At 42.3% G+C, this 18773-nt stretch overlaps 2 protein-coding genes across 3 annotated transcripts in view; one reads left to right on the top strand and one right to left on the bottom strand.

Annotated features, from left to right (window-relative positions):
* Positions 1–18773, bottom strand: part of LOC146833896 (carboxyl-terminal PDZ ligand of neuronal nitric oxide synthase protein-like) — a 1023200-nt gene that overhangs the window by 42000 nt on the left and 962427 nt on the right. For both annotated transcript variants that reach the window (XM_085601806.1, XM_085601805.1), the window contains exon 11: positions 1630–1948. In XM_085601806.1, coding sequence (XP_085457932.1) covers positions 1630–1948 — 319 coding nt within the window. The remainder of the gene's footprint in view (positions 1–1629; positions 1949–18773) is intronic.
* Positions 10703–18773, top strand: part of LOC146833897 (spermatogenesis-associated protein 46-like) — a 41408-nt gene continuing 33337 nt past the window's right edge. The window contains exon 1 of the mRNA XM_085601807.1: positions 10703–10817. Within this exon, the coding sequence (XP_085457933.1) occupies positions 10703–10817 (115 nt within the window). The remainder of the gene's footprint in view (positions 10818–18773) is intronic.

Raw genomic sequence — 18773 nt, forward strand, 5'->3', positions numbered from 1 at the left:
TCTTCTCTTGTTTTTTCTCGGAACTCTATCTAAATTTGCGACTGGACCTGAACCAGACTGTAGACCATAACAATCTACCAGGCCACGTTGTAGAGCGCTGGTTGATGCCACAGATAAGTCTAGGTAGGCACCCAGCTAGGCCCTCAATGCTGAACTATTAGAGCACAACAGTGAACTTTTCCACTCTTACCACTAGATGGCAGACGATACACAGCATATGAATTTAAATAATTTCTAAGCGCTGCAAAAATGCCCTGTTCTGTATGTTGTCCCAGGAGTAAGGTAGCTAGCTACTAGTGCACTAATTTGACAAAAAATCGACTTAAGCACCTCTACATATCTACATATATAGCACAATACTATCAATGTTAAACGCTGAAAAAAGAGTACCTTTAAAAAATAGGCCGAATTCTAAAAAATAATACTTTTTACGTTAATTATTGTGTTGCATAATTGCATTGGTGTTTCTAAACATCGCTTTCTGTACTCCCTGCGAGGCCTAAAGTATAGAGCAGGCTTCTCCGACAACTACTGGTAGCACTCCAGCTATTTGCAAATAGCTCTCCTGTTTTCACACCAGCCTAGTAAACTTGGAGATTTTGTTTGGTTGAATTTAATATACGTGTACCAAAGGTGAGCATGAATTAAAGAACTAGAATGCTTATATTTTCAGCACTAGTAAGCTGATGTATATAGAAAAAAGGGAAAAATTCAAGACAATATTTAAAACTGATATTTGATACTGAGAATATTTGGGAAATGTATTACTAATATTATTATCTAGGTGCCAGGGGCATTGGAGATGCTGTTATATATTACCCATGTAGAGGCACTCGAAATTGACAAAGACTTTTTAACATTACTGCTGGCAACCCTGGGAGGACCACTGCTAGTAATCTTGCATAGTGCAGCCATTAATGTAACCTTGCTTGTTGTGGTCACTATCACAATACAAATAATATGAGTAGCTCAGGGTGATTGTCATTTAACAGAAGAAGCTATTACGGAAAAGATTGGAGACTTCTGGCTTAAGTGACACCAGGGGCGGCTCCTCTGCTAAGGCGGAGGAGCATTGCCCCACTGGTCTCAGAGCAGTGGAAAAAGGAAAAATAAAATGATAATAACGTTGTTATCATTTTATTTATTGCAGCTACGGGGCTGGGTTAGGGCGGGGCTGGTGTCAGCCTGAGAGGAAGAGTGGTTTGTGCACAATAAGTGTGCATGACGGTTTGGCCGGCCGTCTTGGTCAGACCAAACAGTCATGCGCACTTTGCATGTTCTCCACCGAGCTTTAATACACAGCCTGAGAGGAGAAAATGCACAGACTGCCAGTCCCCCTCTGAGCTCCGAACCACGATGCTCAGACCAATAACAATGCTGTGTGCTTCCTGCTTCTGGGACTCACCAGGAAGAGAAGCAACGACAGAGGAGAGACGGCCGTGAGGAGGAGTTTTTTTTTTTTATATTGTTGTCCCCCCCACCACCGCCACCTTGTCCCCTGACAGCCACCACTGAGTGACACATTCGTATGGCTGGCGAATATATAAATAAATACTACATATTTGGTGACATACGTTATAACTTAGCACAAAGTTTTACTATCTGGAAGGTAGTGAACAATGGACTCACCCATCGCCGTTCGTCATCAGCCCGGACAGTGAGCAGTGACTGGTGGACAGGACAGACGCCACGTTTTTGTTGACCTCCGTTACCCCAATGTCCTCGGTGTTCCAGGCCTCTTTCCTCCGCAGGAAGTCATTGACTTTGGCCCCAACCGCCTTGCCAAGGTTCTTGAGGTGCTGCGTGCTCCCCATCAGGATGCCCACTCCGGAAGACTCTCCCGACACTGGGGTTCCTTGTGTCGCTGTTGCCAGGTGCGAAAGAGACCGGTTGTGCTGCAGCTTTGGCGTGAGTGTTGTATTCGAGTTCTCAAACATACTTTGGTCAACTGAAACACAGAACACAATGGCTGTAACTGTCAACATGTACAAAAAAGTTTTGTCCAACATAAAATCACACTTAATTTTAAAATATTTCTTCACTGCCATTAGGCGATGGTGTGGAAGCATGGATGTTTACTCCAAAATACCTATATACAGTATTAGATTTTTATTGCAACACCCAATAAATGTCATATTTAGCTTTTGAAGGAATAAAAATTATCAAATACAAAAATAAAACACAGCAATGCACACTGACAAACAGAAGTAGCACCATTTTCATTGGTTGCATCACTCTACACATACATTTATTTCAGTGTGTAGGCATTTATAGTGCAAGGAAACGATTAAAAAATATTTCTTTTGAGAGAAACTTTCTGATTGAAATTGTTTAATATATAATGAACAGCTGTAAAGTAGACACGGGAATCTTGAATTAAGTCACATTAAAGTACCTCAGGAACACATTGCTCAGAAGTGCCCCACAGGTAAAGTAGGACAGAACCGTGGGTTGGTTGTTAAGAAAAGGCAAAAAAGAAGCAAGGGTAAAATGAGCAAAGTTACAACATGAACCCTTTCCACATTTGTCTGACAATATTTAACTTAATGTAGTTAATATTTCCTCATCAATACATCGACACTAGATAAATTATTATTCTAACTGGAATTCCAGGACATTTAGGGCAAGGTACTGTCTCAGAAACGAATATATACCTTTACAACGCAGATTTTACTCTGCAATACAATCACAACGCAGTCGTTGTAACGACCGTGTTGTAACCACGCAATGCCATTACTACGCAAGTCATTATATTGACTTGCAGTAAATTGCGCCGTAACATTAGAAATGTACAATTGACTATTCCAACTCCAGCCTACGTAACAGTAGGGAAGGTGTTGGAATAGTAAACTATACTATTCCCTATGTTAGAGCGCAATCTACTGCAAGTCAATGTAATGACTTGCGTAGTAATGGCACTGCATGCTTACAACGCGGTCGTTGTAACGACCGCATTGTGATTGTATTGCGGAGTAAAATCCGCGATGTAAAGGTTGTTTCCCCTCAGAAACTGAGCCACTGGAATTATGCGATTCTGAGGCCGCAACTGTTTTAGCATAATTATGGAATTGCTGTATTTGCCACATAATCTATCATCTGCTGCATAATCTGCAGATTTTAACAAAAATATTTGTTACTAGCTCAAACGGATGACAAGTCACTAAAAACGTGGCGAATTGTTCAGACGTAGTGGAAGACCCTTTGTAAAGGTTAACTGGTCAACTTTCAGTTGCTTATTTCTGTATTTGGTTGTTAAACTAGAACTAATGAGAGCAAATCTTTGCCCAGACAGTATTATTATGTGCAAAAACATAAAAATATTGAAGTAATACAATAAATAAAATGCCACATTATGCCGCATAATTTGCTTCTTATTGCTGCATACTTTAGTCAACACTGCTGTATAATTTGGTGCTACCCTCCCACATAATTGCAGTGGCCCTGCTCATAGCCTTGATGTAGCCAGAGCATAATTTGAGCTGGTGGTTGCAGGTGGGGCCCACCAGAACTCAGTTTTGGGGAACGGCGCTTATTTTTCTCACCAGACTTTGACCCAGAACAAAAGTGTCAAAAACTCCAAAGGATGAAAGAAGGAGGAAGAGAAAGACAGACGGACAAACTGGGACAAAGGAAGAAAGCATGGATGAAAAGAACTTTCAAGAGTGAGATAAAGGGACAGGGAGTGTCTGGTGGTAGATTAAAGTGGCACAAGGTGGAATCAAGACTAGGCAGCCTTGGGCAAACATTCTTCCCCGGCAGGCATACTTTTACAAATTAAGCAATGCATGTAGCGTTCTTCACGATGCCAAAATGCCCAATAAGATGATGGTTTCTAAATAGCTTTACTAAGATCGTTTGCTGGGGGGTGGGGAAAAAGAGCTTGACCATATTGTATTTGACTAGATTTTTAAAGTTCGTTTTTGTAACAACTTCTAAAATCAGTTTTGAACATCTTGCAGAGTCATTGCTCACCTCTAAACCCCTTACACTAGCATTTTAGCCCTATGTAGGGGAGAGGATAAGGTGTGTGGCAGGAAATAAAGTTTACGGCTAGTATGTAAGTTTTTCTTCTATCTGGAAAGGGTAACAGGACACAGAGACAATTTTACTGGGTAAACATTCACATGCAGGTCCCCATTAAGGCAGGAACAATAATAGTGTTCTGATCCTATTTTCCACCTGCTTTAAGAAGGTGGTAAATGGAGAACTGAGGGGTCGGTGAGGTGCTGGGAGGGGCCGGTGTGGTTAGGGGAGGGGAGCACGTCTGGGGCAGAGGAGTCGGTGCAAGAAGATAAGGGGGTATCCATGTTGCTCCTGCGCCTTAGGAGGGGGGTCAGGTGGAAGTCTGGTTGCACTCTTTCCAGCCGACCCTCCTGTGATTTTACCTGCAGGATATTCCAGGTAAGATATCAGCCCCGGTATTCCAGCACCTGGAAAAGCAGGGTGTGGGAACACCTGGCCAGTTGTGATAACTCACAGCATTTGGAAATAGTGCTATGCCTGACTCATAATCGGGGCCTTTGAGTTGAAATATTTGTTTACTGAAATCAAAATCCATGTAAACAGAGAGTACATTTTTTTTTTACATTTTACACAAAACTAAAGAGAACACATTTTACACAAATAAATAAAACCTCAATTTGTTTTTGGCGACTGAATTCTGATAGGAACAGAAATGCATTGCATTAAAAGAGGCATTAACTTTAGATATAGTAGCATGAAATTTAATTTGGGAAAACCCCCACTAAAATGACTTTAAAAAAAAAAAAGAAACGCACTGGGTAGAGCGTTCTACTCAGTCAATAACTGACATGCGGTATTCGTGAAGTAAGTAAAATTTACGCTCAAAGATATTGACTGTGTAAATAATAAGCTAAAACCTGGTTTCTTTAAACAGTGGGCTTTGTAAATTGGTTTAATCTTGTATAAGTGTAGTAACGAGGCAGTACAAGATGATTCGGAAGTGAGGATTTATTCCAGGGAAGAAGGACAGCTTATACATCCACCGGCCTCAACATTCTATGACGACATACATAAGAACACTACAATAAGCTTTTTAATTGTATTTCTTTTAGATCTGCAGATCTCAAAACAAAGAGAAACTAAATCACACCTGTATAATAACCTTCATTGACCACATATGCAACCCATTCCTATATCTCGATTGACACATTACAATACTGGTAAGATGAAGAATCGGATATCTATGGATTAGCATCTTGGGTATAGTGATGGGCTTAATAGGGAGTTTGGGCTTTGTCCACCATCTTCTGCTGGTGGGAGAATATTTTTAAGTCCATGGTAAATGGATGTGAAACTGTAGGCAATTCCGCCATTTCTGTTACCGCATCGGCCTGCCCTAGATTGAAATAAAAGGAGGTCTGTAGGCAAAATGCCAAGGCAGAACCAGAATTCCGGGCTTAGTCCTGATGGCATGGATGCCCAGCGTAGGTCCTGGTTGTCTTGGCCAATTCCAGAATTACATAGGGTCCACGTAAAATAACTTACATACAATTAATCTAAATGAGCTCATATACACAAGCAGTGGTTATCCCGAATATGTCACAAGATCTGGTTCTCTATGACCTACATTCAACACCCCTGCCAAAAGGGATTTTGTCATCAATCAGGCTTTTTTGTCCCTCGGGGCTGGGGAGGCCGGTGCAGTTAAGCGCAGTGGGGTCAGTCAACAGACAACTACGAGGGAAAATAAAATGTATTAAAAAAACAGAAGACCACTTAACTTGCGCTCGCTGCATCACTGACCTGGCGATGCGGCCTGCTTAAGGTATGTGGTGTCCTTTTTGTTTATTTTATTTTCTATCGTCATATTCTGTCGACCCCCCCACTCCCCTTACATGCACCGGCCGCTCCTGCCTCTTATCATTTGTACAGTAAATTATCTCTTTTGATCGATGGGCATCAATTTCTTAGACTGATCCTTTTGACCTTAAGATTACTGAATTTCTTAGTGTTGGCAGTTAATGTTTTGGACACTCTAAAGGGAAGAGGGCACTTATGTTGCTCATTGTCAAGTGAAAGTAATTCTCTCCATTCCTTGCTTTGTTATGGTTTCTAGTACTTGTGGTTAAAAAAAACAAACCCACACAGAATGCAAAGAAAAAAAAGTCAACAAGGCTGTAAGTTCTTCTTGACCCAGACAAGTGGCAACTTGAAATCTTGGTAGTTGCCATCCACCATTTGAATATATTTCATATAGCAAGGAAACCTACTTGTCTATGCAGTGTTGTATGCATGACTGTACTTCCAAACCTTGACTACGCATGTGTACCAGGTTTTGGCAGAAGAACTGTGGTCTGTTGTCAGAAAACAGAAGAACTTGTAATGACCTTGAGGAAGTAGCAACAAGGATGATATATTTTTGCAGACAAGATTACATCTCTTTCAATGCTATGGATGGTGGTCAGCTATTGCCAGAATGGAGGATTAAAAATACTTTCTTTCTAGTGTGAAATGAAATGGAATAAAATAAGCAAATGTGTCCACCTTCTTTTTGTTGGACAAGGTGGCAAACTCTTGAGATCATAAAGAAATATTTTAGATAAATGGTGTTCTGTGCCGAGCAAATGTTAAGGGCACACACTGCTGCTGCCTTCTTAGAAATCAATACATCTGGGCACCTAGGGGTGCAGTGTCAGTTCTTGCTTTTATGTATGTTCAACGGGTGCCTGCAGAGCCCAAACTAGCTGGAAAGTAACAGAGGTCTATATTTAGCTCTAGTTTCGCATAGAGGCACAGAGGACTCTGGATAAACCAGGGTGCCAACATGATTGTAGCAGACTAACTCTACCAACAACTACAACAGACAGAAATTTACAAAGAGAAGCATGTCTTACCTTACAGAGAGAAAACTCGGGAAGCATTTTAAAGGAGAAAGTAAAAGATAAATGTAATCACATTTGTTTCACTGAATTGAGACACAGGAAGACAGTGTGGAAAGGTCTAGAAGAATGGAAGGATGGAGGAGAAACAGAGGATTGGCGAGAGCAAGGGAAAGAGAAACACACAGCCACACGCAGAAGGGAGAACAGCTAGAAATATAGAGTGGGACAGACAGACCGACCGACCAACTGGGCAATATCCCAAGCAGTACTAGACTGACAAACAAAAGATGCACAGACCACCTCCCCCCACACCACAGAAGCAGACAAATAAGGTGATGGCGACAAGCAGAGACTCTGCATAACTTACCAAGCATCTGGGGAGCCATTCTGCATAGAGAAGTCTTGCTTCTTTTCTAGTACATTTCAAAAAAGAGGCTGAAACACATCTCTACAAGCAGCTTCTCACCTGTACCATAAAGGACCCCAAAGCTCCTCACGCCCTCGACTTCACGGTGACAAGAGCACCATTCCTCTTCCACCCCCCACTCCAAGCTTGGTCCCCAGTGCGGAATCATTCCGGTCCGAACTACCATGTAATGATGCCAAGCCAAGGGGGTCTGTGGTAAGCGAGTAGGCTGGATCCCCCAGTCAAGTGATATGGTGTGATTGGATGCACAGGAGGTGCTGTGGTAGTCAACGACCTACCCAGTATAGGTAGATGCACTTTGACAGAGCGGGCACATAGCACTTTCAACTGAAGTAGTCAGCGATTTGCATATTTTTTTATTGCTATAAGTAGAATACAAATGAAAGTAGTATCCTAATGCAAGCCGGATGAGCATAGATTTGTTTAGTCGACACGTGTTTTGCTCTGGCTATACTAGACATCACGATTTTTAAGGTGTTCTCTAAAGTACTGCTAATATTGTGGAGTTTTGGAGGTTGAAACTGTATTCATGTGTGGGTCAGATGGTGTGTCACCCCTTGGTCATGTTCTGCGAGTCAGACCGAAGTGACAATTTACTTGACAGAGACACGTGATTACATTTTCACTGAACCACTGCGAGGCTGGATTGCATTCAGGGCAGATCATCAGAGACTGCAGATCATCAGAGACTGCAAGAATTCTTTCATTTCCTTCTGCTCACCAGGGGCCGTATTATGACAAGTGTGCACTTTTCCTATTTGCATCACGGCACACCTTCAAACAGATGCTCCGTGCAGAAATAGGGAAGTGTGGCCTATTATGCTGAATGCGCTGCCCTTAGGGCAGCTGCCCCCTACGCTGCCCTAGGAGCAACGCATTCAAACAAAGTACGGAGCAGCTGTTTAAAAGCTGTTCCGTGTTTCACAGAGCATGCGGCAACCCACCTGCACTTTCAAGGGGCATTCCAGATCTCCTTGCAGGCAGGTGCAGTAAGTGACTGCACCCGCCTGAAGGAGGATGTTTGGGGGGTCCATGGGACCCCCTTTCTCACCCCCAGAGGGCTGCCTTTAGGAGGAGCACTTTCACTTTACTACTTTTTTGTGGCGCATTTTAGTTAACATCCTAAAAACATGTCTGCCTTTGTGCCCACCTCAGTAATTCGACGTGGGTGCAGAGCAAAGTAATTCCCTCATTTGCATGGGGCCACACCCCCAAGCAAATGAGGGAATGCCCTCTCATGATGGCACTGGCACTACAGGTGCGTCAGCACAATCCCTATTGCAGAAGCGAGCACACAAGTGTCTGAAACCCCTTCTGTAATACCAAAAGGCCCCAGAGTGCACAAAGCGGGCAAACACACCTGTTGCGCCCCCAGGGACCTTACTGCAATACAGCCCCAAGAATGAACCATGACTACCCATTACATCCATGAGGATGAAAGGGATGTCCAAAACATTTTATTTCACATTCTGGTCCCTGCTGTCTACATGAATCCCGCATGCACCCTATCCTCATCCATTTGTGGTGGACCGCCTGTCCTTGCTCTGTACCTCTGCCCTTGCCTCTACCCAACACCAGGGCTGCCACTGGTCGCTGGGTGGCTTTCGCTATGTTTCTCAATCACCAAAGGACACTGTGTAGCATTTCCTACCTGACTCTTTGCCGCTCAAGGAATACATTGTGGCTTAGGTCTTAAAACAACATCTGCAGCACGCACAGCACCAACTGCGCGCACCAGACCGAATATATTTGGTATATTGGATAAGTGTATACTGCATCGTAGAACGGACAGAAGCAAACACCAGCAGTAACTGTGTGCAGAGAAGTTACCCATCAGTATGCACTATCCTCTACTCGCTCCTTATGGGTAGATCATTTTAAATATATAGTACACAGGTTATGTTTCTAATCCATAGACTAAGAGATGATGGTGACGTGTATCCCCATAATTCCTCCCAGACCTCTTTATTTCTGGTGACATGGAAGGTACAACATCCATCTTATTGCACCAGAAGTGGATCTGAGCCAGCTCCAAGGTGGATCACCCAACACAGGTCCAACAACACTCTGGGGATCTCTGAAGAAACTCCAATGGAAGCTCCTATCACCCATCCTTCCACTAACTACTGCCCACCTCAGATCACCCCAGACCTCCCTGGGCCAATCACCGCTAAAGAGGAAAAATAGGTGAATGATGGAAAGCGCTGAGCGTCTTTTTATGCTCCAAGATGGGGACGGATCCTGTTTCATAGGGTTTATGGGCTGACCCGCTAAGTGGAGCTTCCTAAACAACTGCCTAAACACTCTGTCTCTTACTGTTTGCAGAGAAAGAGACAAGTAATCAGGAGGGAAGTCTAATTTCAGCACTAGACAGAAGCTATTCTTTATGCAAGTCCTGCTAGGTGACATGAAGGCCACTCTGATCTTACCTTAGATAACTGTGCCGTGTTCATCTCATGACTTTCGAAGTATAGAACACTGGGAAGTGCATCCTAAAGGAATGAGCCCCCTTTTGCCTTTTATAATTCAGAGAAGGACTTACTAACATTCTAGCCAAGACCTGAATATTGTGTTTCAAGTCCAGATGCAGTGCGTTGTGCAGCCTAAATGTCAGAAATACCTTGCTCACTATTCAAACACGACCTTATGGTAGACCTCTTGCTGAATTACACTTTAATTATGCTAATTCCTAATTAACAAATTACTTTTTGTCTTCTGTAATAATCATCTTTTCAATAAACCCTTTAGGGTTTTAACCTGGAATCCTTGTCTCGCACGGGTTTGTTTATTAGCTTTGGACTAAGTCTTATGAAGACTCACAAGGTATTACAAAGACTTAGACAGTCTAGATCTTGTGCATCAACCCTCCAAATTAGTTAATTAGAGTGTCAACATCACTGAATAGAGGAAATCAGGATTAGACTTCAACATTTTTGAGAGGAATATGTGGACTCATGTTGGTAGACGCTACAGTTAAAGAATGAACACTAGGTTGAGGAGATGCCTTCATGTCACCTGCTAACCTTTTTCTGGTCCTAGGGCTTTCATTTTACCAAATCAACAGAATCTGGGAGTCGAGCCATCTGGACTAATGCATCTGGAAAAAATGACTTACAGACGGAAACTGCTGGACTGGAAAGTTTGTTTTCTGGTAACATTGGGTGATCTGATAACCCTACTGACTACCAAGTTAGGAGCATTAAATCTCTTGCCTTGCAGAGGTCACAGCTTCAATGGCAAAGAACACTCAGTTTTCCACCCTTCAGGAGGTAGGCATTGCTCAAGGTAGTGACATGTTCAACCTTTATGACCTCACATGACTTCGCACACTGGGGATTCTGCTGCCATGGTGACCAGGCTCCACCTTTGCATTCTGTTTATAGTTTTAGAATGTAAACTGGCTGTTTGGTCACTCATCCTCAACTGGGAAATGGACCATTTCTCTCTGCTGACCATCTCTGGCCCAGTGATGCAAGACTCTGCTGTCCACATGCCTGGAAAAACCTTTGTGCCCTATTTCACTACAGCAATCAGAGAGCTGGCAGGTAACAGTCCACGCGGCGTTATGGAGAGGATCTGAGATCGGAACGAGGCCTTGAATTATAAAATGGGGCGCAGGGATTTCAGAAAGGCCCCCTCTCACATTCTGCGTAAGGAGACACCTTCTTCAAAATATAGACTCCCAATTCCTTATCTAAAAAATATATAAATTTTACCATAGCTGCATCACAATTCATGTCAACATGGAGATGCCTCATTAACCCACTTTTCGCCTGTCCTGGATGGCGCTAGAGTTAACTGTTTGAGACCAATGAAGGAATATGTTGCTACTGCCACAAACAGGGGTACATGCGCATCACCATTCTTAGCTGGTATGTTAAATTTCACAGTTAAAAAGATAGCGCTTTTAACAGCACATCAAGGGCAGCACTGCAAGATAGCACAATATTTAAGAAAGGTGGTCTAGTTTTGAAGGGCACTCCCAGGAGGTGCTGATTGCGGCCCCGGTCAATAACTACTTTAGAGTGCTCTTTCCATTAGGCAATATTAATACTGTGAACATGTCCATGTGTTTTTTTGTGTAATAATAACTCATTTTGATATTAATCAAGGATAGTTAATTTCTAAACGTTTAACTTCGGAGTCCTATTGTATTTAGATAATTTCAACAATATTGATGGTTTCATTTATTTGGGAAAGGCAGGCAAAATCTCGAATCTTCAACAATATTGATGGTTTCATTTATTTTGGAAAGGCAGGCAAAATCTCGAATCTTCCTTTTTTAAATAAATTGTATTCACCGAGCCCCATAGTCCAGCTGTCCTTTGCTACCCTTTGTCCTTTTTAACATTAGACCTTTTCTTACCAGAGCTGTGGCTCTTAACCCTCACCAGACCACTTCCTGATTTTTTTTAATCAAATGTTTTATAATCCTTTTTTTATTTCCTTGAAATGTTTGTATCTGTATGTGTTTTTATCATGAAAACAGACAGGGCACCACAGTCAATATCATGTCAGGTGACTTCAACTCCTCTCCTCCCCCGAGAGATTTTGATCTACATCTAACAGGAGTCTAACAGGAGTCATTCAATGGACAAAGCTTCTCCCAGTTCACATGCGCTGCAGACACAGTAGGCAAATTGCAACAATTGATTGGTATGGTTTACTGCCAGTATAGCACTAGAACACAAAAGGGTACTCTAAAATGAGATTATCCATTATCCAAAGAAAATCAGCACAATGTTGTTATATCAAGAGTATACCATTCACAGTCGATTGTATTTTTTAAATGAATCCACATACTTGCAGCCAAAGTATTTTAAATATTCAAATTCAAAAGGATAGGATGGTCTTAAAATTGTAGGATACAATTGTGTTTTTAATCTTTTCCTTAACTTGCAGTGCATCCATGGCCAAGAATCGCAATAAACGATGGCCACCCTTATTGTGTCAAGGGTCACATCCAGTGTTGAAATGTTCCTCACCTTACACCAATTTAAAAAGACATATTAAAAAGGTGTGCTTCTTCAGTTTGAGGTCAGAATTGACTATTTTAATACCCCTTCTGTTTAACTTCTTCTTTAGTAGAAAGTTACAAAACTCAAAGAAACACGCGGGAAGCCTAGCATGTTTCATCTATGTTGAAATGGTCTGGTTCTAAAGCATAACATCTGTCGGAACGTCTTGGTGCTGAAGTAGCGCACTGTTTAAAAGGGAGCGAATTAAAAGTTAAACAGGTAGGTCTTTAAAGATTTTCTAAATCGTAAGAAAAACAATTCTGCCGGTACCTCGATACGAAGGGTATTCCAATCCATTCTTTTCCAGTGGCTACAAAGAAAGGTCTACCACCGGATCTGGCATTAATGTCACTTCTTCTCACAGACCGTGAATAAATTGACGGTCAGTTTACAGAACTAATTGGAGGTTTTCTTATAACTAAACGTGGCTATTATTTTCATAGAAAATTATAAAAATACACTAACATTTAGCCAAAAGTACTAGTTTGTATTGTCAGGTAAGATTAAACAGCTCTATTCAATTTGGTTTCACTTCAAGAAAAGGCTGTGTCCTAGTTTTCAGTACAAACCACTGCAGTCACCAGACCGTGCATGGTTACACGACTTTTATTCTTCCGTTTCTCACATGGTGTCCAGAGATTGCGCTCTTAATGTAAGTACCGAAATTACCAAAGTCATGTTTCATCTCAACAGTTAAATATTTCCCATGAAAGATGTTTTGGACGGAAAACTAAGAAGCTGTACTTGGTGTCATATGTGGTGCAAATCTGCTGGCCGTTGTTATTTGTGTGGATGCGAAACTTCAGATATTGCCCACTCAGCAACAAACCACATGGCAATGCCCTTTATTTTATTTGTATTTTCTTTATTTTTGTAATTTCTCACACAAGGTCAGATATTGCCATACGTTATTAGTTTTCCTAGCACATTTCTGCCATTGGAACAGCCTCATAGGATTGCCAGCTATGCAGAGTGAGACTTCTCTCAAGGTTCTAGGGTATTTCACATGAACTAGAGTCAAAGCATTCAAGTATCTGCGTCTGGTCTGTGCATGCATGTTTGGTAGGGATTTTAGTTGTTTTGTGTGTGGCCATATTTGGGGAGTGGGGAGTCTGGTATGAGTGAGTGTGGTATCCTGCTGCTCAGCCAGAATTAATGCGTTGGTATGTGGAATGTTGGAGTGCCTGTGTCAGTTGGGGTATGGGCTGAGCAGCAGGGAGGCTGCTCCTGGTGGGGTTCTTATTCTTCTTTTCCATGTAACCTGCTAATCAATAAATATTCATGGAAAATTACTTGGACTCGACTTCTTTTAGTATACTACATTTGGTACCAGGAGTGGGGTCTCTACAGTCTGAAAAGAAGAGGCTGAAGAAATAAGAACCCACAATCAAGATAAAGGATTCTCTGTGAAACTTATGAGGAGCACTTCAATTTAACTGGCACCAACGAGCCCCACCCGTGACCTTTCATCGGTCGCCCACAACTCAACTGTGCCAGTTACAATTTATGTCTACCTGCTCCTCCTGCCTACTACCTGCCTGCAGTTACTGCTGCCTGTCATTTCCCTGACCTGAGAGCTTTAACGGGACAAAGAGACCAAAAACCGGGGTATGAGGACCAGATCCGGGCAGTGTTTTTTCTTCCTGCTGAGCTTGAGACAACTTTATTTTACCAGCTCCTCCTGCCTGCTAACCTGCTGTCTGCAGATCTTGCGACATCCGTCGCCCTCACTTTGTTGTTTCCTGCTCAGGTTACAGAGCAGGTTACGCAGGCCCCAGATCGGGGGAAGAAAATCTGAACATGGACAAGTTTTTCTTTGTTTAAGTAAAGGATAAAGTGACCCTTAACCGGAGGACAAGAGGTTGTTTGCTTCCGTATCCTTGACTGATCTACTTAGCTGTGTGCCCTCAGTAACCTTCTGCTGCTCGTGTCGCCTGTTGCATGCTGACACGTAGTGGGAAGCTATTTCGTGTAAGTACCCTGTCTACTCTTCCTGCTCTGCTTCGTGGTAGCAGTCTGCCTACATTCCTGCCCACACGCTTCATATATCAGAGGAGAGCGGCACACCAGTTTTACTATTGCTTGTTTTTGGGTAGAAAGGACTCGTCACTGTATAGAGCGCTAACTGTGAGTACTTTATATTTTAAATTGCGGATTACCACCCGCTTGTTTTCTTCTTGGCATTTTAACTGCTGCCTTACATTTTAAAATTACCACAAGCTTTCATCACAGAGCGCGAACTACCTTACCTCATTTCAGCCTTTCCAGCGATGTCTTCCTTCACTCCACTGTGACGTTGACAGTTCAAGAGGTATCCTGCTGTTTGGCGCTCTGAAGCACAGTAATGCGCGGCGCGGCGTCACCATGCGTGCCGCCATTTTGGGATTGCCCCAACACCCTGCCAACCACATTTCCTCTGCCAACCACGTTTTCATTTGCCTCAATAAAGCGTGAGGCTGAAGAAGTTTTCCATACTTTCTCCCTGTTGCGCCTTCGTATGCATCAGAATACTTCTGCAGACGTGTGTTTTGTTTTATTTTATGGACATCGGATCATTCCCATGAGGCACAGGGTCAAGACTGATTTGCATATGGCTGGGTTCAAACTGGAATGGCATGGTGAGCAAAAAAACGATGGATTTAGGCCCAGATCTCTGTACTGGGGTGAATGTATGACATTGTTCTGCATTCTGTCCATCAACTGTTGTTTGTGCATTTGTCACCCCGAGTGGGACGGTTATGCTCAGACGTGAGTCCCGTGCTCTCCATGCCACTGGAATCAAGCTATCCTGGCTGAAGAGGGGTGAAACCCCGAAACCGGTCCTAGAATACTTGGTTCCAGTCCAGGGAGGACCGGGCTTGGCAGTTCGGGCTGGACTGTTCCCATGAGGCACAGGGTCAAGACTGATTTGCATATGGCTGGGTTCAAACTGGAATGGCATGGTGAGCAAAAAAACGATGGATTTAGGCCCAGATCGCGATACTGGGGTGAATGTATGACATTGTTCTGCATTCTGTCCTCAACTGTTGTTTTTGCGTTTGGTGCTCTGAAGCACAGTAATGCCGGGAGCCATCCGGCGCGGCGTCACCGTGCGTGCCGCCATTTTGGGATTGCCCCAACACCCTGCCAACCACGTTTCCTCTGCCAACCACTTTTTCATTTGCCTCAATAAAGCGTGAGGCTGAAGAAGTTTTCCATACTTTCTCCCTGTTGCGCATTCGCATGCATCAGCATTCTTCTGCAGACGTGTGTTTTGTTTTATTTTATGGACATCGGATCATTCCAGTGGACACTCGTGCTCCTATGCAGGTACGGTTTTCGTTTCCTTAAATCTAATCCTGCATTAGTCTTTGAGTCAAGTCTTCTCTGCTAAACAACCTTGGCAACTTTTGTTTTCACGAAGATCTGCTGCTTCCATCTGTAAGGTTAAGCATCGTGTTGTGTGCGTTGTTTTTAATGGAACCTTGCATGTTAAAACTCTGACTGCACATTCAACTTACTTGTCTCGGCCGAGTCGTCGCTCTTCAGGCCGTGCCTTCTTGTACATCAATTTTGCCTGCTACGCTACAAGGATTATTTAACCTGCTGCCAACCTGCATTTTCCTTGGACATTTATTTTCTCCTTCATTGGTTTTTTTTTTTTAGTTCTCTATTTATTTTCTTGCAATGTCCTGCGCAATTTACATTTTCGTGACTGCAAGTTTCTCTTACATGCTGTTGTTTTCTCTGGGGAACCTTTCTTTACGTAATATTATTGCTCTGGTAGCTTCTACTCTCTGCTTTTGCTACTTATTGTACTGTGTGGTGCCTGCCCACACCTTTCCTGTGTTTGGAGTAGTTTTACAGTTCCTATTAGTACTGTGTGGTTATTTCCACACCTCCTCTTGCAAAGTTTTGCTGTACGTTGTGCCGTGTGGCGTGCTCCACACCTAGTTTTATAGTTCCTGCATGACAATTACTTGGACTCGACTTCTTTCAGTATACTACAGTGAGTTGTAGGACACTTACATTTTTACTGATTTTCATAAGTGAACGTTGTCCATTGCCAGAGGGTTCTGCTAGTGAATATTGTTTTGTGGCCAAAATAATATATATCACTCTGGTGCTATATTGAGTGTCTTGGGCGTCTGGTGTTTCTGCAGTAATTTTAGGGTAGGGCTATGTGCAGTCTAACTTGGCTTCCATTTAATCGGCAGCAAGCAATTCTAAATCTTTAGTAAAAGCACAAGTAATTGCCTTTTTTCTTGTCTCTCTGGCTACAAAGTGTCAACTTTTATCAATTCATGTACATGACTGATGGTGGATTCACTTTCATTTTAGATTGTGCCATCTGCACACTAACTTGGCTCTACTCGCCTGCAACGTGCAAACCTATTTCTCTATTTAATCAGTTATTTTTGAGAAATGTATCCCGCAACTTGAATATTTGGGAAGTTTAGAGTCCCTTCTCATGCATAATTCATACCCCCTCTTTCCGCAGATAAACCAGTCCACGCCCTGAAGAGAATCCCGCAAACCAACATCGGAATCGAATAGCGTCGGTATTACACAACGCAGGGACTTTCTTATTTAATTAAGTTTCCCCTAGTAGAAATGTTATTTTAATTGTCTCACTACTGGGCCTAATGTTTTTCCCCCCCGTGGGTAGCAGCCCTTTTTAGATGAGATATACAATGTGGATGTTAAAGGATGTCCTAGTAGCTGCTGAAAACCCTGTATGTCTGTGTCTTATTTGTTGCTTTAACATACATAATTTGTTCTAATTGAAACGTTCTAATTTAAACATATCCGCACTTGCCTGACCAATGATAAAATGTGGATTAAGGTTAACAGAATGAAGTAGTAAATAAATGCTTGAATTCCATATCAATTGAATTGATGGTCTTTAGTCTGTGAAATTGTTTTAACAACATTTGAATGCGACGGCTAGGACACCCCTTTCCTTTGCTAATTGTACGGCCCTGTCCAGCCGCCTAGGGCCACACCTTGTTTCTATAACGCATTGTTGTTCCTCTACATCATCTCACACTCACCAGTGAATACAACAAGGCACACCCATATAGGGTCCAGGTACAGACACACCCATCTCCTCATGCACAGTTGCAAAACATCAAGTTTCGCTCATTGTCACACAACTGACAACATCCCATAACAATACTACAAATCTAAAACTGAACAATAAATATTACAACTGTTCAGTCTCATTACCAAGACTCAACAAGCATAAAATACTTTTGAAATCAGTAATGAGAACCTGTTCTTGAAATTAACCAGACGATAGCACTTGAACTAGTGCTCCAACCATGTATACACCTTTGTTGAACATCAGGTAAATGCAGTAGTTTATTTTAACTCTGCAGTACCCAGTCTGGGTAATCATGCAGCACAAAGCAATAATGCCCACAAACTGCACTTCCTTGACTCCTGCTAACCGGTATGAAATTTTAAATTCCTTGGAAGATCTAGACTGACTGTCTGACTTAAAATCCTCTTTCCCAACTGATAATGTGGAATATAAGGGGCACCGAAGGTGTACAACACAAAACAATGAGTCCAAGTACACACAGTCATATCCAGTTACAAGCTTACATGTCTTACCTCAGGCTTATAATGATTCAGGGGACAATGGTACGGTTGCTACAAATTTGACCTGTGTCATGCCCTCTGGAGATATTGATTATAACATTCCTGACCAAGTATCTAGTATAGCTGGTCCTCCTCCTTTAAATATAGGTGGCCCAATCCACAGCCTGAGATAAGGGCCAAAGACATTTGTAAGTTTGTGTCCTGGAATATCGCGGGACTGTGCTCCAAGTTGGCAAAACCCATTTGGTGTGACTTTATAATAAATCACGATGTTTTGTGTCTCCAGGAAACTTGGACTAAAGAAATAATCCATGTTAACGGATTCAAAATTCAAAACCTTCGCAACTTCAGCGGTGGATGGACAATCTGTAAGGGCAAAGGGAGGATTTAGCACTTACATAACCAATAATCTGAAAATAAAAAAGATAGTGCTGTGCGTAGAGAAAGTTAACTATCAATTGCTTAAAATCGATATGGATAATAATAACTGTATGGCACTGATAAACTTTTAGAATAACATCCCACCTGTCAAAGTGGAAAATGTGCTAAAAAAAACTAAATAATGACATAAAACGTTTGTGCCATAATTCCAATAAAGATACCCTAGTACTAGTGGTAGGAGATTTTAATTGTGCTTTGTGCCCAAACACTGATGGAAAAAACTGTGGCCTTACAACTGGAGATGGGCCCAGTAATACCCACTTTGGTCATTTCCCACTGGGCGAGTTATAAAACAAAATGATTTTTGCCCATAAAATGGGATTTGCTAATGAGTTATGTCCTATCCCTTTTCCCATGAGTTACACATTTAGTGGATGGGGCTTATCCTCCACTATTGATTTTATCTTGGTTTCAAATAATTACCCATCTAGACTCCGAACGTTCCATATCGATGAC

Source organism: Triturus cristatus, chromosome 4_2 (assembly GCF_964204655.1).
Source record: "Triturus cristatus chromosome 4_2, aTriCri1.1, whole genome shotgun sequence".
Lineage (NCBI taxonomy): Eukaryota > Metazoa > Chordata > Amphibia > Caudata > Salamandridae > Triturus > Triturus cristatus.